At 50.4% G+C, this 25,272-nt stretch overlaps 1 protein-coding gene across 2 annotated transcripts in view; it reads left to right on the top strand.

Moving 5' to 3' along the window:
- Nectin2 (nectin cell adhesion molecule 2) overlaps positions 1–25,272 on the top strand; it is a 35,389-nt gene that overhangs the window by 4,334 nt on the left and 5,783 nt on the right. Inside the window, exons 2-6 of one of the 2 annotated variants that reach the window (XM_006228421.4) lie at positions 6,889–7,251; positions 12,172–12,468; positions 14,739–14,856; positions 15,622–15,770; positions 22,072–22,786. In XM_006228421.4, the coding sequence (XP_006228483.1) occupies positions 6,889–7,251; positions 12,172–12,468; positions 14,739–14,856; positions 15,622–15,770; positions 22,072–22,460 (1,316 nt within the window). In that variant the 3' untranslated portion in view covers positions 22,461–22,786. 2 annotated transcript variants of the gene reach the window in all.

Raw genomic sequence — 25,272 nt, 5'->3', positions numbered from 1 at the left:
TACTTCACAGGGGAGTCCTCGGGGAGCTGAGTGTCAGCAGCAGAGAAAGGCTGTGCCTCCAAGGGTCCAGAGGGGCCTAGTGAGGCCCACATAGAAATCCAGACACAGCCCAAGCCCTGTACCCTGGCAGCTCTGCTTGCGTTCTCACCCCTCAGACAGGCTCCGGATGTCCACTGTGGGGGCAGGAACTATGATTAATGTAATTAATTAATTACCCAGGTGGCTGAGGCAGCAGCTGATGCTGGTCCTCAAAGCCCTCTGGCCTTGAAGGGTTTGCTCCAGCCCTGCCCTACCCTGACATGGTGGGGGTTGGGACACAGCATGTTTTATAGGAGTGCAGGGGCCAGCTGGGACTGGAGAAGCCAGCCAGGCCGGAAATCTAAGAAACTAGGCTTCCAGATCCTCCTCTTACCTCCTCCTTCTGACCAAGAGTATAGAACCTAGCCCTCTTCCCTCAGACTATCATATCCCCCAGGTCCAACCCTCCCCTGTGTCTTTCCTGGACCTAGGCTTTACTTATGTCGGAGGCAGTCTCTACTCTGGCCTGCAGGAAGCCAGCTAATCCATTCCCTGGGGGAGAGAGGAAGTGTGTTGGAGGACCCGGCTGACATCTCTATAGACCTGTCACCGGTCGGAGGCAGAGAGAAGCAAATGTTCCCATGGGCCATTCTCTGGCCACTGTCTCTGGGCGTTGGCTGTCCCTGCAAGGTCACCACAGCTATGTGCTGCTCAGCCTGCAGGAAGTGTGTTTCTAGCACCAGGGCCTGTATATTCCCAGTTTCATGACGTCATCTCCCCTGCTTCCCCATCAGACACCCAGAATCCCTGTATCCCCCTTACCACATAGACTTCAAACTCCATAAGTCCCCACTTGTCTGTCTTCCTTCTCTTTTTTTTTTTTTTTTTTTCGGAGCTGGGGATCGAACCCAGGGCCTTGCGCTTCCTAGGCAAGCGCTCTACCACTGAGCTAAATCCCCAACCCCTGTCTTCCTTCTCAAACCCAATGTCCTGCTCCCATTCCCGCTTGGGAGAAAAATCTACCATCTAGAAGAGCAGTTCTCAACCTGCTTCCAATGGCCTTATGAAGCCTCAACCATAAGTTTATTTTCTTGGCTACTTCATGACTGTAGTTTTGCTACTAAGCGGTGGTGCCTCGGTTCCTAAGGCCAATAGAAATATGTGTTTTTCATTGTCATGTCTGGCCCTTACCTGATCCAGAGGCCTTACTTATCTATTTATTTATTTATTTATATACTTATTGACTTATATTTTTGTTTTTCAAGACAAGGTTTCTCTGTTTAGCCCTGGCTGTCCTAGCACTCACTCCGTAGACCAGACTGGCCTTGAACTCTGTTTCGCCTGCCAAGTGCTGAGACTAACGACCTGTCACTGCCTGGTACTAGAGGGCTTTTCTTGACTCTCAGTAACCTTTCCAAACTTCCCTTTGTTTACAACCCCCACCTCCCCACCCCCACCCCCCTGCAGTCTTAGAAAAGCTATTCAGCTTCAGCTGCTGTTGTGCTGTTTGGAAGAGAGGTATTCGTAGGCTTGCATAGGCCAGGCTCTCCCTGTGTCAGCCTCCCCAGGCTGGGGTTAAAGGTGTGTACCCCCATACTTGGAAGAACAGCACTTTTTGGTTGCCCATCATTCATTCATTCATTCATTCATTCATTCATTCATTCATCCAGTACATTTATAGAGCACCTTCAGAATACCAGACACTGTTCTAGGCTCTGGAACACAGCGATGAGTGAAAGAGAACTCTCTTCCCCTGTGGCTCTGCTGGGGAGATGGCTGGTTGGGTCTATGATGGAAGGAGCGGGTTAAGAATCCTGTTACCATTAAGGTGACCAGATCCTGCCATCACTAAGCTAGAGAACAGGGAAGCCATGCTGACCTGCTATAACCCGAGCAAAGGCCCCGGAGGTGGCAGGGCCTCTGGGCCAGAAGAGCAGAGCGGAGAGGTTGAGAGAGGAGACTGAGAGGGCATGGGCATGAACATGCAGGGTTCTGAGTGAGAAGGAAGCTCCTGAAGGCCCAGGCTGAGAAGAGGGCTACCGGCCTGGAAGTTTCTCGCTGGTTGTGTGTGGAGACAAAGCCCAAGAATAGATACCCAGGAGGTGACCCAGGCAAGGAAGGCTGGTGAGTTAAGCCCGGGTCAGGACCATGAGGGATCATAATTAGTCTGACTGAAGAGAAATGTTAAAGATAGAGCCTAAAAGAAAAGGATGGATGGGCATCGTGACGGGTTTTACTCCAGGGGATGGAGAGGATGCATCAGGCTTCCGCACTGACCTGCTACTAAGGGTTCAGAAGGACCTTAAAGTGAACTAGCACTCCGGAGGCAGAGGCAGCGGCTCTCTGAGTTCGAGGACAGCTTGGTCTGCATAGCGAGTTCTAGGACAGCCAGGGCTACACAGAAAAACTCTTGTCTTGAAAAACCAAAACAAACAAATAGAAAAAGGACTACTCTCGGTGGTAGTGTGGGGTACTGGTTCAACTATGGCACCCTAGTATCTTGAGTTCCAGACCAACCAAAACTATGTAGTCAGACCCCATATTAGAAAAACAAATAAAACAGGCGCCAGGGAGATGGCCCAGCGGGTGGAGGTGTTTGCAGCCAAGCTTGACAGCCTGAGTTCTGTCTCCAAGACCCACACAGTAGTAAGAGGGAGCTAGCCCCACACCGGTGCATTGGCACCCCACCCCTGCCCCACAATTAAATGTAACAATTAAATAAAACAAGTAAATGTAACAATTAAACAAAACAAGACCACTGCACACCTCACACGGAACATTGGCTCCTTTATTCAGCAAAGAAATGTAGTTTGGAGGTCTTGGGGCCGTGACGTTCTTCTCATGTGTGTGTTCATTCTCAGTTTGAGACGCCATCCCTGGATGGTGCAGGTTAACCTGGGACTCTCTGGCCCCAAATTCATGATCCTTATGCTTCTGCCTCCTTCGTGATGGAATTATGGCTGAAGGCCACTCAGCCTGGTTCATTCACACCTCTTGTTATTGTAGCATGCGTGCGTGAGAGAGAGAGAGAGAGAGAGAGAGAGAGAGAGAGAGAGAGAGAGAGAGAGAATATGCATGATGTGTGGAAGTCAAAGGACAACTTTCAGGAGTCCGTTCTCTCTATCCACTGTGGATTTTATCTCAGGGATTGAAGTCAGGTTATCAGTCTTGGCTGCAATCACCTTCACCTGTTGAGCCATCTCATCAACCCCTCCCTGACACCTTTTTAAAATCCATTTTTCTGGCCTTCATGTCCTTCTGCCTAGCCCCAAGACCTGCTCTAATTCACATTTGCAAAGATGTGTGATCCCAGCTCTTCCGGATGGTGAAACAGGAGGATTGATGTGAGTGAATTCAAGGCCAACTGAAGCTAAACATTGAGACCCTGTCTAAATAAACAAACTAAAACCCAGACCGAAGCAAATACAAGCCTTGCCAGATGTGGCCTGTGGGGACAGGCCCTGACCCTGTGACCTGGCCCACTAAAAGTGTCAGATCTTTTACTGGAATTGTTCCAGGGAACCCTGCAGGGTGGCTTAAATGTCTCCATTTTACACATGGAAGAACTGGGGCTTGAAAAGGTCACCCAGCCCAGGAGCAGCAAGCAGCAGGAAGCTCCTATCTATCTGTGTTGCAATTCTTTGAACAAGTACTCTGTTCCTGCTGCTCCTTTGTGGTAGGGTTGGGACCCAAAGCTTTCTATGATATATAAGGGCTCTGCCGCTGAGCCACGCCCCCAGCCCCTCACTGGGGGATTCTAGGCAGGGGCTCTACCACTGAGCCACGCCCCCAGCCCCTCACTGGGGGATTCTGGGCAGGGGCTCTGCTGCTGAGCTGTCCTCTCCCAGTCCTTATGGATCTGCTCTGTGGCAGAAGATGAAGCCCTTTCCGTCTTGTGATCTGCTAGGTTTGAGCGGTGAGGCATATTTGGAGATGGTGTGACTCTCTTAACTGGTGGCTACTTGTCCACCTCCCTGGCACTGTCTGACCCCAGGATTGTGTTCTGTCAGATTCCCTCACCAGGATCACCCAGGTTCTTCTTTTTTAAGGATTGTTTCAAGTGAATTGATGTTTTTTGTTTGTTTGTTTTTTACATTTATTTATTTATTATGTATACATCATATAGCTTTCTGCCTGCATGTATGCCTGCAGGCCAGAAGAGGGCACCAGATCTCATTACAGATGGCTGTGAGTCACCATGTGGTTGCTGGGAATTGAACTCAGGACCTCTGGAAGAGCAGACAGTCCTCTTAACCTCTGAACCATCTCTCCAGCCCATGAATCGGTGTTTTGCCTACATAACATGTCCGCATACCATATGTGTGCAGTGTCCAAGGAGCTCCATTTGGGATGCTTGTGAGCCATCATCTCAGAGAATCCAACCCAGGTCCTTTGCAAGAACAATGGATACTGAGTCTATCCAGCCCCTGGCTTTTTTTATTTTTATTTTGGTTCGAGGCAGGGTTTATCTATGTCTCCCTGGCTGGCCTGGAACACACTGTGTAGCCCAGGCTTTCTTCAAACACATAAGAGATCCACGCGCCTCCACCTCCCATGTGGTGGGTTAAAAGCCTTTGCTACCACACCCAGCTTTCCTGGTTTCTCCTGTGTGAGAAGACTAGGACGGTACATACTCACCACTGTATAATGAGACAGCAGCTCTGCCCAAGGTGCTTTCGCTCTCGCGCTCCCGCTCTCTCTCTCTCTCTCTCTCTCTCTCTCACACACACACACACACACACACACACACACACACACACACACACCCACCCCATGGTTGTAAGCAGTTGCTCATACAGACAAGTACCTCACCTCAGGGCTCACAGTCAATGGCCACTTGTAATTATCTGGCCTCTTTGTTTACAGAGTTCCAGTTTCCTGTGCACCCAGCATTCCTTGGTCTTCATAACACCCCGGGGTGTGTGACACTGTCATTATGCCCTCTTTATGCAGCTGGGAAACTGAGGCACAAAGATGTTAAGCCCTGGATTTAAACCCACACATTATTCTGCCCTGGGTCACTTTGGAGGAGTACTTCCTCCAAAGCTGAGACATAGGCTTCCTCCCTTCAGTGTTTGTTCACAGTGGGGAGCTGGGCTGAGGAAGAGATAGAGGACTTGCTCAGATTCCAGCACAGCTGCCTGTAGCTCTGATTCCAAGGGCTTTGGCGCCCCCTGCTGGCCCGCACAGGTACTGGACACGCCATACATAGATACACACACACACACACACACACACACACACACACATATAAAATAAAAAATTAATATTTTTTAAAATGAGGAATTGAGGACTGGAGAGTTGGCTTGGCAGTTAAGAGCACTGGCTGCTCTTCCAGAGGATCTGAGTTCAATTCTCAGTGTCCACATGACAACACACAACTGTCTGTAACCCCAGCTCCAGAGAACCCTCTTCTGGCCTCCTTAGGCACCAGGCACACACGTGGTGCACAGACACACACAGACAAAACATCCATATTTATCAAATAATTAAAAAAAAATTTAAAGTAAAAATACAGCCAGGCACAGTGGTTCACACCTTCTATCTCAGCATTTCTGGAGGCAGAGGCAGGAGGATCTCTGAGTTCAAGGACAGCCTAAGGCTACATAGTGAGTTCTAAAGCAACTAGGGCTATGTAGAGAGAGCCTGTCTCCAAAAGAACAAAAATAAAGTGGGAAAATAGGAGAAGGGGCTTGTAAGACCCCTCCCCCCCCCAGAGGAGACAGTGGTAGTTGGTTGTCAAGAAGGTGGCTGACGGAGGGGGAGTCGTTTTCTCGAGTAGGGTAGCCTCGGCTTATTGCCCATGTTCCGGTAGATAGCCCCACGACTGTGCCCATGGAAAGCACCGGAAAACAGGACATCAGAGTCAGAGACAGACTTCTTGGGAAGAAAGGGGTTCACTGGGAGCCATATGGGGGTGAGAAGGTAATGGATGGTGGGGAGGGTGACAGTGACCGGACTGTACCGTGTACATGTATGAAACCCTCAGGGGGAAACGGATGTAACTCACCTAGCACGTGTAATGCCCTGAGCCAAATCGCCATCAGTGTAAAAGTAGACAGAGGATGGAGCTGGGGACACTGATGGATGGCCACACACTTCCTATTTTAGTATGAGGACCAGAGTTCAATCCCCAACACTGAGGAGGCTGAAATAAAGGGATCTCTGGTATTTGTTGGCCAGCCCAGCAGAAACAGTTAGCTCCCGGCCAACAGCGACCTTTCTCAAATAATGTGGAGAGCTGAGAGATGGTTCCGTGGTTAGAGCACTCTGCCTCCCAGTATGGTGGCACATGCCTTTAATCCCAGCTCTAGGGAGGCAGAGGGAAGCAGATCTCTGTGCATTTGGGGCCAGCCTGGTCTACAAAGTGAGTCTAGGATAGCCAAGGCTCTGTTATACAAAAGAAACCCTGTCCCCTCACTCCCCTCAAAAAGAGTGCATTGCCTATTGTTCCAGAGAATCCAGCTTCCGCACAGGTTTAGAACCGCCTGTAACTCCTGTGTCTGCCACTCTGACACCCCCTTCTGGCCTCCACTGGCACTGCATGCACATGGTGCACAGACTTATAGGCAGAGCACCCAGCTCATAAACGAAAACTAAATAAATCTAAAAAATAAAACTAAAAAGGCAAGGTGGGTCAGGTGTGGCACACGGTTTTAATCTCAGCAGTGGGGTTATCTCTGAATTCAAGGCAGTGTTGACCACATAGTGAGTTCCAGGCCAGCCCCAGGCTACATAGTGAGACCCTGTATAATTTAAGTCAATTAAATGAGTGGGAATCTATCTCATCTCTGTCTTGGCACTCTCTTTCCTGGAGATCTCTGGCTTGTTCCCTCCCCAACAAGACTGACCTCTTCCCTCTCTCCCCAGGAGCCCAAGATGTGCGGGTACGAGTGCTCCCCGAGGTTCGTGGCCGCCTGGGAGGCACGGTGGAGTTACCATGCCACCTGCTCCCACCCACGACGGAGCGCGTCTCTCAGGTGACCTGGCAGCGCCTGGATGGCACAGTTGTGGCTGCCTTCCACCCATCCTTCGGCGTGGATTTCCCCAACTCTCAGTTCAACAAGGACCGTCTGTCCTTCGTCCGAGCGAAACAAGAAGCAAACGCGGACCTGCGGGACGCCACGCTGGCCTTCCGGGGTCTGAGGGTAGAGGACGAGGGCAATTACACTTGCGAGTTTGCCACGTTTCCCAACGGTACCCGCAGGGGAGTGACCTGGCTCAGAGTCATAGGTGAGTGGAGGGGTTGACAGTCCTTAATGGGTTGGCAGATGGCTTTTGTTTTTGTAGAAGTTTGTGTGTTTTATTGAGATGGGGGTGGGGGTGTGCTCACATGTGTGCTTGTCTTTTTTTTTTTTTTTTTTTTTCTTTTTTTTCCTTTTTTTCGGAGCTGGGGACCGAACCCAGGGCCTTGCACTTGCTAGGCAAGCGCTCTACCGCTGAGCTAAATCCCCAACCCTGTGTGCTTGTCTTTGTCCGTCCCCTGCAGTGTTTAGAGGTCAGAAGACAACTCTTGGGAATCAGTTCTCTCCTTATACCACCGGAGCCCTGGGGGTCAAACTCGGGCTGTCAAGTGTCAGGCGAGGCAGCAAATGTCTTCATCTGCCAAGCCACTTTGTCATTTCCAGCCTCACACCCAGTTTCTTGGGTCCTGGGGACAAAACAGCACTTGGGTGTGGAGGTAGCACAAGCATTCTGCCAACTGAGCTTCTGCCTCAGCCCCAGTTTTCTCAACGTCCTCCCTCCCTCCCTCCCTCCCTCCCTTCCTTCCTTCCTTCCTTCCTTCCTTCCTTTGAAAAAGGCTCTCATGGAGCCCAGGCTGGCCTTGAACTCACTGTGTATGGAAGGCTGACCTTGAACGCTGCATCCCTTGAGAGCGAGGATTTCAGGAGTGTGCCAGTGCAGCCAGCTTTGACAAATGCTTACTAAGTACCCCCTGAGTGCTTGTTGCTTACTCTGTCCACCAAGGATATGGCAGACAAGGTTTTCTTTTTATTCTTTTTCTTTTTAATTACATCAGGGCTCAATATGTAGCCCAGACACTGGCCTCAAATGCAAAAACGACCCAGCTGCCTCTGAGCTGGGACTGTGGGCGCTACCCTGGTTTTGTCTTGAACAAGAGCCACGGGGTTCTGAGTAAGCAGGGGCTGTGGCTTGGTGAGGAATCCTCCTGGATGTCACAGAAGAGGCCAGGGCAACTTGTTCAAATCTAAAAAAAAAAAAAATGACTGGAGGATTGGAGAGGCAGAAAATGCTCAAGGAAGCAGGGAGTGAGCTGTAGGCATGAGGTCGCCTTGGCTGGACGCAGGGTGAGGCAGCACAAAATAGAAGAAGTTTTAGGCAGTTTTAAGTCACTGTCCCTGGATTGAAGGAAAACAAGAACCAGGAAGAACTCACCCACCCGTGGGGCTGAGAGATGACCACGTGGAAGAGACCCGGCAGGCACGTGGCAGCTCACAATCATCCATTACCTCCAGTTCTCACGGGTCCATCGCTGTCTTCTCTCCTGAGGATACTGCACACGTGTGCACAGCCCCGTGCACACACAACGCCCGTGCACAGACCGCAATAAAGGATTCCCAGCTGGCTTCAACAGGAGCGGCCCGAGGGCAGAGATTTCTCACTAATGCTGGAAAAATCCCTGCAGGACACAGTGCTCCAGCCCTGCAGACACCATGGCTCCCAGAGTGCTTCCATTTCTGCTTCAGAGAGTTGGAATTCCCTGGAGCCTTGCTGTACGTTCCAGAACAGAGACTTTCTGAAGGATGCTATGAGGGCTGCGTCCATAGCCCTTGCCAGTCCCTGGGAATAGGTCTGCCATACCAGCAACTCAGGAGACTGAGGCAAGCTTCAGAGTGAGTTGAAAGCCAGCCTGGGCAACTTGGATTCTGTCAAAGTCAAATTTCTCCATCTCTTAATATTTTGTTTCTTTTTGGTTCTCCAAGACAGGGTTTTCTTTGTGTCGCCCTGGCTGTCCTGGAACTCACTCTGTAGACCAGACTGACCTCAGACTCACAGAGATCCACTTGCCTCTGTCTCCCCATCTTGGGATCAAAGGCATGTACCACTACTGCCTGACTTCAAAGTCAAATTTTAAAAAGGATTGGTTAGGGATGAAGTCCTTCCAAGTGTTTGCCTAGAATCCCCCAGTGAGGGGCTGGGGGCGTGGCTCAGTGGTAGAGCCCCTGCCTAGAATCCCCCAGCAAGGGGCTGGGGGCGTGGCTCAGCAACTGAACACATGTCTACATCCAATCTCCTATGCAAAATAGAAGCATGGCTGGGAATGTAGCTTAGTTGTTAGAATGTGTTCCTATGATGCACAAAGCCCTGGGTTTGATCCCCTGCACCACATGAAACTAGGGATGATGGCACATGCCTGCAATCCCAACACTTGAAAGGTAGAATTCGGATAATTAGAGGTTGAAGGTCATCTTCAGGTATATAAACTGAGTTGAGGCCAGCCTGGACTATACGAGATCCTGTGTCAAAATCAAAACACACACACACATACACACACGCGCGCACACACACACACACACACTACCAAGCCCTTCTCCCAAGCCTCGTAAACTCTCTCTTTTTTTTTTTTTTTTTTTTTTTTGGTTCTTTTTTTCGGAGCTGGGGACCGAACCCAGGGCCTTGCGCTTCCTAGGTAAGCGCTCTACCACTGAGCTAAATCCCCAGCCTCTCCTAAACTCTCTAATGCACTAACTTGAACAAGAATATAGTCAAGACATACTTCAAGCTGGGTATGGTGGCACACGCCTTTAACCCCAGCACAAGGAAGGAAGGAAGGAAGGAAGAAAAGAAAAAGAAAGAAATATGTCAAGCCAGGAATACAAGCATGTGCCTCCCTTTTTCAAGCATGAGGGGCTAAAGCAGGATCATTAGTTTGAGGCCAGCCTGGGCTACATAGCCAAATCCTGCTTTGATAAAGATAGATAGATAGATAGATAGATAGATAGATAGATAGATAGATAGATAGATAAATGGAAAGCTGGGGTGCTGCACAATAGCAAGTGTTTCCGCGGTACAGGGACACAAGGTCCTAGGGTGCGCGTGCGTACGCTGTGCTGTGAAAGGGAGGGAAACAGGAGGGAAATGAGAAATGGTGGGCATGGCTCGGTGGCAAAGCCTGGCCTATCATTTACTCCGTTGTATCAATAGTCTTGAAAGAGAGAGGTAGGGAAGAGGGGCAGGCCTACTTTTAGAACATGAATTAGGCCATAGGGTACGGTGGATATAGCAACGTCTGGAGAGCCTGGTGATGTTGGAGCCACAGAGGCCAGAAAAGTCCCCTTGAGGAAGTTAGCCTTGAGCTGGGGATGGGATCTGAAGTGTATGGAACCCCCAACTTAGGACTGTGCACCTTAGCCAGGCTCCACAGCCGAGGAGCTTCCCAAGTGAGGGATCTGGAACATCCCTATGGGTGCTGATGGACAGAACGGCCTGAGGGAGGGTGGGCAGGAGGAAACAGTGCGGACAGCAGAAGGGGACAGCAGACTGACAGCCCAGGGGACACCTGCCCCGGTGGGCGGGTCCAGCAGGACACTGGAGACACAGGAGTCCTGGCTCCAGAGACAGTACTGGGTAAGAGACTCTAGGGAGTGGGCCTTGCCATCTCCGTTGGAGGGTTTTCCATATTTTCCAGAGGATAAGGTGAAAGGGTAAAAATGGCCAGCTGGGAAGTCCCTGTTGTTTTTATTCCCTTTTGGAAGCACAGTACAATGGCTATCACAGGAAAACAAATAGGACACTTTGTTCTTTCCTTTCTAGTGCCCGGGTCATGGAACCTAGCGCCGCAGCATCAGTAGACAGGAGCTCCTCAGCTGAGCCCACTCACAGACCCTTAGGACAGTTGGGTTTTTTTGTTGTTGTTTTTGTTTTTGTTTTTTTGTTTGGTTGGGTTTTTGGGGTTTTTTTGTTTGTTTGTTTTGTTTTGTTTTGTTTTTCCAGACAGGGTTTCTTAGGGCTTTTGTGTAGCACAGGCTATCCTGGAACTCGCTCTGTAGAACAGGCTAGCCTTGAGCTCAGAGATCTGCCTGCCTCTGCCTCTGGAGCTGGGATTAAAGGCGTGCGCCACCGCCACCACACGGCTCAGGTTAGACTTTCAAACCATAGGCTCAGCTATAGAAGTTTCATTTTCTTCCAGGCTGTGACACATTGTCTCTGCTTTTGATTTTACATACTAATTTTAGTAACTTTGTTGTTGTTCTGTTTTGGTTTTATTTTGTTTTTTTTGGGGGGGTTGTTTTGTTTCATTTTTTGGGTTTTTTTGTTTGTTTGTTTTGTTTTGTTTTTTGTTTTTTTTTTTAAGACAAAAATCTCATGTATTTCAAGCTGACCTGGAATTTGTGTGGCTGAAGCTGACCTTGAACTTCTGATCCTCCTCCCTCCACCTCAGTGCGCGACCCACCGTGCCCCTTTTATTCTTTTGACTAGTGAGACAAAATATGAGTATACAGATCAAGCCAACCTCAAACTCAACATCCTCCTGCCTCAGGCTCTCCCAGTGGTCAGATCACAGGTTTGTGCTCCCAGCGTTGGCCTGGGCATCTTTCTGATAGGGCACAATGGATGGTGTAAAATGTCCTACGCAGGCCTGGCTTGCTGTTGTGTACCTTTAATCTCAGCACAAGGGCAGAGGCCGATTTATCTCTGTGAGTTCAAGATCACCCAAGACCATATTGTGAGCCCCGTCTCAAAAAGTTATATATACATATGTATATAATTTATACTATAGAAAATACATTTCATACAAATAGCATAAAATAATATATAATATAATGCAATATATCATATATAAAATATAGTACATAAATTATATATTACATAATATACATATATGTATGTAGTAATTACTCAGACTAGGATAATGTATGCCAGACAGATCCTAAGCACTGGAAACTCAATTTCTTTGATCCATGCATCAGTCCCATGTGACATCAGAGAAAATGGTTTTAATGGCTGCTCAAAGCTAGGCCATATGCTAGACTAAGAAGCTGGGCTCTGAACCCAGGAAGCAGAGCCTGACTGTGTGGTTCCCTGTTGTCTGTCTATAAGTCCGTCCTGTCTGGTTCCGTCTGGTCCGTGTCTTCCCCCATCCCCACTCCCGCCTGTAGAGTCACAAGCCTTCTTTGGTCCTCTCCCTAGCCCAGCCGGAGAACCATGCTGAGGCCCAAGAGGTCACAATTGGCCCCCAGTCGGTAGCTGTTGCCCGCTGTATCTCCACGGGGGGCCGCCCCCCTGCCCGAATCACCTGGATCTCATCCCTGGGTGGAGAGGCCAGAGATATTCAGGAGCCCGGACTACAGGCTGGCACGGTCACTGTCATCAGTCGATACTCCATGGTGCCGGTGGGCCGAGCGGATGGCGTCAAGGTCACGTGCAGAGTGGAACATGAGAGCTTGGAAGAGCCCGAGCTGCTGCCCGTGATCCTCTCCGTGCGCTGTGAGTGTGCCGTGAGGTGGCTTTCCCTCACATGCTGTCCGTGCTGGCTCCGAGTTCTGTCTGCCTCAGTCTCCACCGACCAAATCTTGCCTGTGGTCCAAACTAGAGATCCACCTAGTCTGAGTCTCCCAGGAACACTTGCTTCTGTGGGTTCCTGCCTTCCGGAATCAAAGATAAACTGAGAGAGGGTTGAGAGCTCAAAGGTTCACTTCTCAGTTTCGAGAAAATAGAAAAATATGCTGGCAGTGGTGGCGGCTCACTCGGGAGTCAGAGGTGGGAGATTCTGTAAATTTGAGGCCAGCCTGGTCAACAAAGCAAGTCCAGGACAGCCAGTGTTGCACAGAGAAACTCTGTCTTGAAAAAAAAGAGGAAAGGCTGGGTTTGCCTGCAAAGAGCTGTCCCTGCATTATCTTCTCTGGCTTCCAGGGAATTCCTGGTTCCCTGAAAGTTCAACTATCCTAGGTCACCATCCACACTGCTCATCCACTCTGTTGCCACACTGTTTATTCATTGATTGACTTTTGAGACAGGGTTTCATGTAGCCTGGTCTAGCCTCAAACATCCCAGACAGCTGAGGAAGATCGAGGCTCATACACAGACCCCATGCATAACCCGTTCCTGTGACCCATAGTTTCCACACAGGGCTCTGCTGCCTGAATCGTCTGTATTTCATCCCTGAGCAGCCTCCCAAGGGTTATCAATTCTTTTGTTTCGGGACAAGGTCTCGTGTAGTCCAGGCTGCCCTCACGAAGCTGAGGATAACCACTGCTCTGAAACTTCTGATCCACCAGACATCACTTCAAGAGTACAGGGATAAGGGGTTGGGGATTTAGCTCAGTGGTAGAGCGCTTGCCTAGGAAGCGCAAGGCCCTGGGTTCGGTCCCCAGCTCCGAAAAAAAGAGCCAAAAAAAAAAAAGAGTACAGGGATATAGGGCTGGAGAGATACTTTAGCGGTGGTTAAGAGCACTGACTGCTCTTGCAGAGGTCCTGAGTTCAATTCCCAGAAACCACATGGTGGCTCACAACCGTCTGTAATGGGATCTGATGCCCTTTTCTGGTGTGCCTGAAGACAGCTGCAGTGTACTCATATAATTAATAATCCATAATTATTTTTAAAAATTATTGCAGGGATTACACGTGTGGACCACCAGCTTCTGTGAGAAGCTGATCGTGGAATTCAGTGCCTTGTGCATGCGAGGCAAGCACTCTAGCCCAGCCGCCCCCTCCCAGCACTGTTGACATTGCCGTCCTCTGACCTCTGCTCTCCCTTGTTGCCTTTGGCATCTAGAGGCCTTGGGGTTCCCCAAGCCTTCCCAAAGTGTCCTAGGCTTCTGCAGAAACTGCCTACAGTGACAGCCCTCAGTTTTGCCTAGGGACACCTCCCAGCACTCTCCACACAGAGGCTGCAGTCCCCACACCCAGCTTCCTTTTTGTTTGATTTTGTTTTGAGTCTCACTCTGTAGCCCTGGCTGGCCTTGAACTTTCTATGCCCACAAGTGTAGGGCAAAGGTATTGGATGCATCTAGAGCTGGAGACTCAGGCAGTTTGAGTCACCTGATACCGGTGCTGGGAGCTGAATGAGTGGTGTCTGCTCTTAACCACTGAGCCACCTCTCCAGCCTTTGCGTTTTGAGAGAGGGTCTCATGTACCTGAGCTATCCTTGAGCTCTCTGTGGCTAAAGATGATCTTGAACGCACTTCCTGCTTCTACCTCCTCAGTTCGAGGGTTGCAAGCGTGAGTCACGCCCCTCAGACCTGGTATTTGCAGTACTGTGCTGTCACTCCCTGTGGCAGCAGACTCAGGATCGCAGTGGGATGGTTGTGCCCTCGGTTGTGTGATAGAGTCCCCCCACCTCATCTGCAGTGGCTCTTTCCAGCCAGGTTCATCCCGAGACTGCCCATGTGAGCCTGGCTACCCTGGCTTCTGTCTGTCTACGCTCTATGCTGGCTATCCCAAATGGTCTGGATACACTCTATGCATGTCGTATTGGGCGCATGTGGGTTGGTGGGTATGTGTGCAGACACACACACGTACACACACACACACACACACACACACACACACACACAGACCACACAGGGTACCTCTAATTGCTTTCTTGGTCCTGCCTGAGCTGATATTCAAGTGGCTTCCCAGGTTGGGTCTACACTGGTTAGAGCATACACAGTGTAGCCTGCTATTGTTATGACTGGTGGATCTCTCGCTGCCAGTGCTGCTAACTTGTCCCCAGTTCTGGGTTCCACTGTCTCTGAGTTGTCCTTTTCTCCTAGACCCTCCCGAAGTATCCATCTCCGGCTATGATGACAACTGGTACCTAGGCCGCAGCGAGGCCACACTGACCTGTGAAGTACGAAGCAACCCAGAGCCTACAGGCTATGACTGGAGCACGTGAGTGAGGAAGGGAGGAGGGCTGGGGTGTGCACCCCTGGGTCTGAGGAGGAGGGCTGGGGTGTGCACCCCTGGGTCTGAGGAGAAGGCTGGGGTGTGCACCCCTGGGTCTGAGGAGGAAGGGCTGGGGTGTGCACCCCTGGGTCTGAGGAGGAGGGCTGGGGTCTGGATCCCTGGGTCTGAGGAGAAGGCTGGGGTGTGCACCCCTGGGTCTGAGGAGGAGGGCTGGGGTCTGGATCCCTGGGTCTGAGGAGGAGGGCTGGGGTGTGCACCCCTGGGTCTGAGGAGGAGGGCTGGGGTCTGGATCCCTGGGTCTGAGGAGGAGGGCTGGGGTCTGGATCCCTGGGTCTGAGGAGGAGGGCTGGGGTCTGGATCCCTGGGTCTGAGGAGGAGGGCTGGGGTCTGGATCCCTGGGTCTGAGGAGGAGGGCTGGGGTCTGGATCCCTGGGTCTGAGGAGAAGGCTGGGGTGTGCACCCCTGGGTCTGAGGAGGAGGGCTGGGGTCTGGATCCCTGGGTCTGAGGAGAAGGCTGGGGTGTGCACCCCTGGGTCTGAGGAGGAGGGCTGGGGTCTGGATCCCTGGGTCTGAGGAGGAGGGCTGGGGTCTGGATCCCTGGGTCTGAGGAGGAGGGCTGGGGTCTGGATCCCTGGGTCTGAGGGAGGAGAAAGCCTGGTCTCTAGAAGGAGGGCTGACTGTTGGAGTCTCTGGGGCAGCCTGCTCTCCCTGGACACCTGCTGTGCTGCTCACCTCACCCCATACCCTTAGGACCTCGGGGGTCTTCCCAGCCTCCGCAGTGGCCCAGGGCTCTCAGCTGCTTGTCCACTCTGTGGATCGAATGGTCAACACTACCTTCATCTGCACAGCCACCAATGCTGTGGGGACAGGCCGTGCTGAGCAGGTCATCCTGGTGCGAGGTAAGGAGCCTTGTGGTATTTGAATTTAAAGCCCGGTGGTTTCTCCCTTTGGGATTTGGGTCCACTTTGGGGTGTCGCTGATGCTGCCCTAGGATGAGAGAAAGAGAGTCAGATCCACTTCTGTCTGCACAGATGAACATATAGCTCAGCTTGTCCATTGTGGCATAGGCTGTGACCATAGGCTGTAAGTGGGAGTGACCAGAGAGGCATATTGGCGGGGGGCTTTCGAACTGGGGGCCTATATTTAAGCCAGAACTTAAGCTGGGCATGGTGTAAGTCTATAGTCCCAGCACTTGTTCAAGAAACTGAGGCAGGGGCTGGAGAGATGGCTCAGCCGTTAAGAGCACTGACTGCTCTTCCAGAGGTCCTGAGTTCAATTCCCAGCAACCACATGGTGGCTCACAACCATCTGTAATGGGATCTGATGCCCTCTTCTGGTGTGTCTGAACATATGAAATAAATAAATCTTTAAAAAAAAAAAGAAAAGAAAAGAAACTGAGGCAGGAGGATTAATGTGAGGCTAGACTGTGCTACATAATGAGGCCCCTGTTTTAAAGAAATGCCTCCAAGTTCATTGAGAGAAGAGAATCAAGAAGTTGGCTTATGTCTGTGGAGGAGGCAAGGTCTAATGGCAGCTGTGGTGCTTTGTCCCTTGGAGGAGACTGGACTGTCTTAGTGCCCTTGATTCTTGTGAACAGACCCACACAGAGCAAGAAACAGCTTGCTCAGTCATGAGAACCATCGACAAGACCTGCAGCTGGAGACCTAGGGCTAGGCATTCTCTTGAAACCTGGCTATCCAGTCACCCAGATGTAACTCTATATAGTTGGAACAATTGTCACCAAGACACACTTCCAAGAAAGAGTGACGGTGTCTAGGGCCTATGACATGCCACAGGGAAGAATGATTCTTAGAAAGACTCTTAGCCAGACTTAGTAGAAGGTATGGCAGAAGAGTAAGTTCAGCGTGTACAGGGACTACAGAATTAGTTCTGATCTAGACTGGGCTACAGAACAAAACTAAAATCTCATAAAATAAAATGTAAGAAGTGTCTTAGAGAAATGGCAGTGAGAGAGCCCTGCCTAGAATCCCCCAGTGAGGGAGGGGCTGAGGGCGTGTCTCAGTGGTAGAGCCCCTGCCTAGAATCCCCCAGTGAGGGGCTGGGGGCGTGGCTCAGTGGTAGAGCCTCTGCCTAGAATCCCCCAGTGAGGGGCTGGGGGCGTGGCTCAGTGGGAGAGCATCTGCCTAGCATGTTGGAAACCTTAAGTTCAATCCTCAGTTCCTAAACAAAGAAGAAGACTTAGCAGTGCTGGTGTAGATACCACACGGTTTGCCTATGGAAATACATGAATCTGAAGTAAGTGACCCTACCAGGCAGGCCCTGAGCCCCTGAGAAACACAAGTGGCGTAGAGGGACAGTGTAAGACAGAGCCTGGCCCTGTGATGTGCTAGACATACCTTTCTTGAGAACACACCCTTGCTGAGACACAACTTTTGTTCAGACACTCAAAGGCCCGCTGACCTGCCTGTAGGAACACAAACTCACATTGCTGGTCAGCTCTGAACCCTTGAGACATGTACTCAGAGCAAAGCAATGTCAAACAGGGCTACAGTTCACATACAGAAACATGCTTCCTCAACACCTGAAGAACATTCCAGAAGATACCTCCACCTCCAGAAACGACATTCAGGAGATTCTTGGGAGGGCTGCTAAGTAAGCAGTACGTGTTGAGGTCTCCTCTATAAAGAGAGGTTGCCCTCAGCTCAGGATCCCAGAGGGTGCAGACCCTATGGGCCGAACCTAGTCACAGCCTCCTCGCTGATGCATACAGAGCCGGCACAGGGCATCACGAGGCAGAGAGACAGGAAACACAGGGAACACATGTGTTCCTTTCTCTCATCTTTTCAGACAGGGTCTGGGTATGTAGCCCAGGCTATCCCCGGCTCTGAATCCTCCAGCCTCTACCTCCAAAGGGCTGAGGTGACAGTATGTACTGTGTGCCCAGCCTTACTTGGTGAATAGTTCACTCTCCAGTCAGATGCTCCTGTATGCTACGCACAAAGAGGAACCTTGATGGGCTGGAGAGATGGCTCAGTGGTTAGGCGTGTGCCTTGCTCTTGCAGAGACTCCCTGCCATCCTTATTTTGTTCACAGCACACACGTTGGTCAGTTAACAACTACCTGATGACTCCGACTACAAAAGTACTTCATTTACGGGCACAGACAGACACACACACACACACACACACACACACACACACACACACTACACGGAGAGGGAGAGAGAGAGATCTGATATCTTGGGATGGCCAACCCAAAGAAAATCTACAGTATAAGAAAGACATACATCAGACTCCCAGAAAGGTGGCCACAGACCCACCTGTCATGGGACACTATTTATTCCTGGGGAGACACAAACAAACGGCTACTTGTCCCCAATAGGGAATCAAGGACAGATCAATGTGAGATAGCACTGTAGTCCAACTATGATAGGCCTGTGCATGGTCCTGAGGTTAGAAATGATACAAGGACAGCTGCATCACCAAAGCCCGCCCCGGCATGAGTGACAGCTCACAAAGGTGAGCCTGGAGCACCCTGCACAGCCTGCGGGCTGGAGCTTAGGGATTGTTCTTCCCAGCAGCTCGTCTTCTCTCTCTCTGTCTCATCCAAGAGCTCAGCTGGTATGAATTCCAGCTTTCCTCACCTCTTAGAGAGGGAGACGAGAGGCCTTGCGTTTCTGGGACTTCCTGTAACCTTTAAGGCCTTTATTTTTAATTTTTTATGATTTTATTTTATTTTTATTTAAATATAAGTATACTGTAGCTGCCTTCAGAAGAGAGAAGAGGACATCAGATGGTTGTGAGCCACCGTGTGGGTTGCTAGGATTTGAACTCAGGACCTCTAGAAGAGCAGTCAGTGCTCTTAACTGCTGAACCACCTCTCTAGCCCCTTTAAAGCCTTTATTTTCTAAGTATAAAGCTATTCCCTGGGGATGGAATGTTCTAGCTCCCTTTTGACACCCTCTGCCTTAAGGTTTCTTCAAAGATGAAGGTTTTAATTTCAGGGGAAACTGCCACATGACACTAGCATACTTGAGAACATGATCACAAAGACAAGCCCAAAATTTCACACCAGCCGAAAAGGGCACACTGAGCACCCCAGAAATCAGCGGCTGGGCCAGGCATGTAGCACACGCCTAAGACTAACAGCACTAAGGAGGGTGAGCGGAGGCAGAGGGATCAGATACATGTTCAAGGCTTCTTGATGAGTCCAGAGCCGTTCTGTGCAGCCTGAGGACCTGTCTCAGAAAACCAAACAAACTGGGTATGGTGGTACTGCTCTGTAATCATAGCACCTGCCAGACAGAGGCAGGGGGATTTCTTTGAGTTGGAGAGCAACCTGGTCTATATAGCAGGTTCCCAAACAGCATATTTTTTTTTAAAAAGAGAAAGGAAGGATATAAATCCAATTGGCAGAAGTCGGAGTGTCCGAGTCACACCAGGGAAACTCAAGAAATTCAGTTGTGGGTTTGGGGATTTAGCTCAGTGGTAGAGCGCTTGCCTAGGAAGCGCAAGGCCCTGGGTTCGGTCCCCAGCTCCGGGGGGGGGGGGGGGGGGGGGTGTTTCAGTTGTGGGTCCTGCCGCTCTCCAAGGTACTGACTCAACGCGCCCTCCCAGACCCACATGCTTAGATCCCACACGTTCACAGTCTTGGGTGAGCATGACTTTAGATTCTCAACGATGAAATACAAGAGTGGACGTGTTGTGTCACATGGCAGACCTCTTTGCAGCCACATTACAGACTTTGACTCAACTCACTGACCCAGGAATAGACTTCCCGAACTCCAGAGCCCCTCCCCTCACTTCATGGGTGCACCCACATTTCCAGTGAAGCAGACAACAGGAATTCACTGACCAGCACTCAGGGGGACCTCATTCCTGCCTCTGTGCAGTACTTAGAGACAGACATACTGTCAAAGTGTCCTTTCAGGGACCACCCCCAACCTCCCCCACACTAGATGCAGATCCGTGTACAGAATGCTGTTTGCATGGAACTTGCGGTGGCTTTATTTGTATGTCTTAATTATCTTGCCTCTGGGGTTTTAGTTTTTTGGGTTTTTTTTTGTTTTGTTTTGTTTTGTTTTTTCTTTTTCTTTTTCTTTTTTTTTTTTTCCGGAGCTGGGGACCGAACCCAGGGCCTTGCGGTTGCTAGGCAAGTGCTCTACCGCTGAGCTAAATCCCCAACCGGGGTTTTAGTTTTTGTGGGGGGTTTTTTAGATTTATTTATTTATTTATTTATTTATTTATTTATTTAATGTACATGAGTACACTGTAGCTGTCTTCAGACACACCAGAAGAGGCATCGGATCCATTACAGACAGTTGTGAGCCACCATGTGGTTGCTGGGATTTGAACTCAGGACCTCTGGAAGAGCAGTCAGTGCTCTTAACCGCTGAGCCATCTCTCCAGACCCAGATCTTGGTCCCGTCCCGTCCCCGCCACCCCCTGGAGCTGGGGACCAAACCCAGGGCCTTGCGCTTGCTAGGCAAGCACTCTACCACTCAGCTAAATCCCCAACCCCCAGATCTTGGTTTTTATGTGTTGTTTTGATACACACAGGGTCTCACTGTGTAGCTCCAGTTGGTAGGCAACTCGTTCTATAGACCAGGCTGGCCTTGAAGTCAGAGATTTGCCTGCCCCTGCCTCCTCCTACATGTTGGGATTTAAAATGAGCAATATCTGAGCCCAGTACAATACTCTACTTGAAACACTACTCAGAGCCTGGGTGTGGTAGCCCAGCCCCACAATCTCAGAAATACAGAAAAAGAGATTTGGTAATTGAGGTCAACTTGAGATGAATGGAATCCTCTCAAAAACAACAAAAATAAATAAATAAAATGTCCAAAAATATAACACTGTGGCTGGGAGAGTGCTTAGAGGTAGAGCCCCTGCCTAGAATCCCCCAGAGAGGGGCTGAGGGTGTGGCTCAGTGGTACAGTGCCTCAATGTAGTCAAGAGTCTGCATTGCATCTACAGTGCTGTGAAAGAAAACTGAAAATGTTGGCAGAAAACTCAAGTTTGGCCAACACAGACCTTAGGTCCACTCGTGAGCAGCTGCAGTAGAATACTAACAGGTTGCATGGGGCTGAGCAACTTCTACTCCTGACCACCAGCAGGCTCACTGGACTCTTGTGTTGCACAAAATGGCACAATGGTGGGCAAGGCTTCAAATCCCTATACTGTTGATTTCCATCATAGTCCCCTTCCACGGTGGAGCAGGTGGGAAAGGAGCTGTGGAAGGTGAGCGTGAGACTTCCTGGAAGCAGGGAACAGTAGGAACAGCAGCGTGAGATAGGGAAGATAATTCAAGACCTCCCAAACCAAGGAGATATACTGATAGGACCAGTGCCTCCCACTACCTCCTCCCATAATCACATTCTAGACCCTAGTGGAAAAGAACAGAGGGGCTCCACTTACAGTGGCCTCCTATCCTGCACCTCTGCATATAGGGGGCTAGCACCTCACCCCTGACCACATCCATCACTGTCTTTCGTTGTTTTGAGAGAGAGGTGGAGACTACCTGGCCTCAAACATGGGATCTTACCTGAGCTTCCTCAATAGGTGTGACTATAGGTCACAAAAATGGTCTTAATTCATAGTGTTTGGTTATGCTGGAAATGGAATACAGGGCCACTAAGCAAACAAATGCTCTACCATTGGACACATGCCAAGCCCCTCAATGGGGGATTTTAGGCAGGGGCTCTACCACTGAGCCACGCCTCCAGCCCCTCACTGGGGGATTCTAGGCAGGGGCTCTACCATTGAGCCACGCCCCCAGCCCCTCACTGGGGGATTCTAGGCAGGGGATCTACTACCAACCATCCACAGCCCACCAACACTTTTTTCCCTTTGTAGAGTTTTTGAGAGTCTGGAGTTTAACTGCATGGCGCAGGCTAACCTTGATAACACGATCCTTTTTCCTCATTCTCCCCAATGCTAGGATGGCCATCTTGTTCCACCAATCCATACTACAGTCTTCACGTTGGGGACATTATGGGTATAGATAGCTATCTAGGCAGCATCAGCTGACAACCTCTCCTTGTACAGTGCCCATCCTGAAGGGTCACAGATACCCCTTTCCTCTTCCTCCTCTCCTTTCTCCTCCCTTCTCCCAGCTAGTCACCTTCTAAGTTCTGGTCTGGTCACTAACCCATGTCCTGGGTCTCCCCCATACCCTCACACCCAGATGTGTTCTCTTGACTCCCTCTCCTCTTTTTCTCTCTCCTTCCTTTCTCCTCAGACACCCCCCAGGCCTCCCGAGATGTGGGTCCGCTGGTGTGGGGGGCCGTGGGGGGAACATTGCTGGTGCTACTCCTGGCTGGGGGGTTCCTGGCCTTGATCCTGCTGAGGGGGAGGAGGAGGCGGAAGAGCCCTGGAGGAGGAGGAAGTGATGGCGACAGAGGATCCTACGATCCAAAGACTCAGGTGTTTGGGAACGGGGGTCCTGTCTTCTGGAGGTCAGCGTCCCCTGAGCCCATGAGGCCAGATGGCAGGGAGGAAGAAGATGAGGAAGAGGAAGAAATGAAGGCAGAGGAAGGCCTCATGCTACCTCCACACGAGTCACCTAAGGACGACATGGAGTCCCATCTGGATGGCTCCCTCATCTCTCGGCGGGCAGTTTACGTGTGACCCCACAACATAGACACTGGACACATAGAAACGCCAAGTCCCACCCCCCCACTGCCAACCACACCAATGCCAGTCAGCAACAATGGCTAGGGACCGGTTGGACTGGTTCTTCTGGGGCACACTGGAGTTGGAAGGGCACCGCCCCTGCTTTCAGGATAGAGGACAAGTGGAACCACACACCAGACTCCTATCTCTAGGGCCTCGTGGAGAAGGGGACCCCAGGAGCACCATGGTGCACACTCAGGACTCCTCAGAGCTTGCTTTCGGCCCCAGCCTAACCCTGGCCCCGAAACACTCAGGAGCTAATAAATGCCTTGTCGGAAAAACTCAGGGGTGTTTTGTAATACATCAGACCCCTCTCTTTGTGTCCTGGGGAATGACTGAATGGAACAGGGACCCCTGAGTATGAAGGAAGAAAAACCAGCTGGGGCCCAGATTGGGAGATTTTCGGCCACTTGTACTCAACCCTCCTTAAAGCTGTGGGGATTTAGAATGGGGTCTCTGGCTTTGAGGCTCTGAGACATGAGTGTGGGGAAAGGGGCTTCAGAGCTGAGCTTCCTTAGGAAGAGAAAAACCAGCTACCTTGGTCCTGAGTCCTAATGGCCTGGGGAGAGGGGGTGGGAAGGGCACACAGGTCTCCTTTCTATGTTGTAGAGGGTCCTGGGAATGGAGGGTGGCTTCTCTCGGTATTTGAGGACCTCAAGGCTATAGAGGCAGGTGACAGGAGTTGGCAATACCCAGATGGCCCCACCTCGATGTCCTCAAAGCAGCCTGTCTGTGGACGCCTGTCTTCCAGCCACCTGGCAGGGTTTGGTTCTGTGGAAGTTATCAGCAATTCTGATCTGTCTCTGTGCACCCACACCACACAAACATACATATGTACTCAAACACAACATAGGTACACCACACGCACAACATATGCAGACTCCACATACATGTAGACCCATATACTCACAACACATACACAGAGATAACACCACATATACAACACACACAGACATGCACACACAGACACACAACATAAATATACTCACACAGACATACACCATACACATACATGTACATACTCACACATACACATGCACCAGACGTACAACATAAACACACATACACACAACACATATGTATACTCACACCATATATATACACCATAGAGTCACATGTATACATTGATACACACATACTCACACACACACACAGACGCACCACACATATAACACACACACATGTTCCTCCTCTACCTAGCATTCTTTCGACTCTCAGGGGCCTAGAGCATTTGCTCCCGAGAGAAGGAGGTGGCCTCCTGGGGCACTAGCTCGAATCAGATGCCACTTTCTTGGTGGGTGGAGCACTCAGGAGGCCTGGTCACAAGCACTTCCTCAACCAGTAGTCAGATCTCAGATTACCAAGCCTATGCCAGCCATGCTGGAGACACAAAAGTGGCCCAGATCACAGGGCCTTGTCCTGTAGAAATGTAGCCAGCCAGCAACAATGGCAGGAAACGCTGAGTGTTTGGGTTGGCATTGTGTAGGGCACACTAGTTAGCCACACACACAGACACAGGAACCTTCTGGAGGATACTCAGACGGAGAGCGGATGCTGCCTGTACCCCTTGGGCAGCTTCCCCCGCCATGTGTGGGGAGCACATTAACTTCATGGACTACACCTGTAAGGTTTCTGAATCCTTGTTTTTTCTGAGTGTTCTTGGAGAACCCACCATGTTCTCAGCCATGGAGGGCAGGGCAGGCAATTTGCTTGATTTACACACAGATCCCCTCTTACATGTCTGCTGTGTGCCTGATCCAGGGCAATGGATCTGGTGAGGAAGCAGGTCCTTGCTGCAGGAACTCTGCTATTTAGGAGAGGCACATAGAGGTTGGGATTCAGTAGCCTGGAGCTCTTAGCCCCATCTCCTGGTGGGTTGGAAAACATCTTGTTCTGATAATATTAAGGGGTGCTCCCCCCAGCCCCATCTTTCTCTCTCTTCAGTTCAGTCCAGAACCACTGCTTTCTGTTTCATTCTTTTAGGTTTTTGTTTTGTTTTGTTTTCCAACAGTCCTCAAATGCTACAGCCAAGGTTGAATTTGAACCTCATACTGCTGCTTCAGCCTTGCGTGGGGAGGGCTTTTTTGTTTGTTTTGGTCTTTAAGGCAGTCTTGGCTATGTAGCTATCTATAGCTGTTCTGGAACTCCCTATGTAGCCCAGTCTGATTTCATACTCTGCAGTCCTCCTGTGTCAGCCTCTTGAGTGCAGGAATTGTAGGTGCCTCTAAACTGTCACAACTGGCTCTCCTTTAAAAGTACCCTGTTTCCCTGTCTGCAATGCCCAGAGGACTCAAATGCTCCTTGACAGATTAGTCCTGGCTGGCTGGCTGGCTTGTGGGTCCAGCACTCTCTGACTTCCTTGTCCCCCTCCCTACTCTGTGTACTGAGTTCCATCTTGACATTAGATAGCATCAAATCTGCTTGTTTGCTATTGGCCAACACCAGCTACAGGAGACTTCAACTCCACGAGGGTGGAAAGTTCCTGCTTTGAATACATCTCCCTGCAGATCCATGTTCCTGAAATCAAGCGCACAGGGAGATCCATGTTCCTGAAGTCAGGTGTACAGGGAGATTGGATAAAGCAAAGCCCTTGGCCATGACTGGGCAGACAGGCAGGGGATGTCCTCAGGCATAGACAGAGAACTTGCTTAGCATGTTTGAGGCCCTGGGCTTAGTTCCCAATGTAGCTAAAAGCAAACACACAGGATTGCCAATACGGTGGCACACTGCTGTGATGCCTACACTCGGAAGGCAGAGGCATGGATTT

This window comes from Rattus norvegicus, chromosome 1 (assembly GCF_036323735.1).
Source record: "Rattus norvegicus strain BN/NHsdMcwi chromosome 1, GRCr8, whole genome shotgun sequence".
Taxonomy (NCBI): Eukaryota; Metazoa; Chordata; class Mammalia; order Rodentia; family Muridae; genus Rattus; species Rattus norvegicus.
Note: the sequence above shows the minus strand (reverse complement) of the source record. Positions and strands in the feature narration are given on the sequence as shown.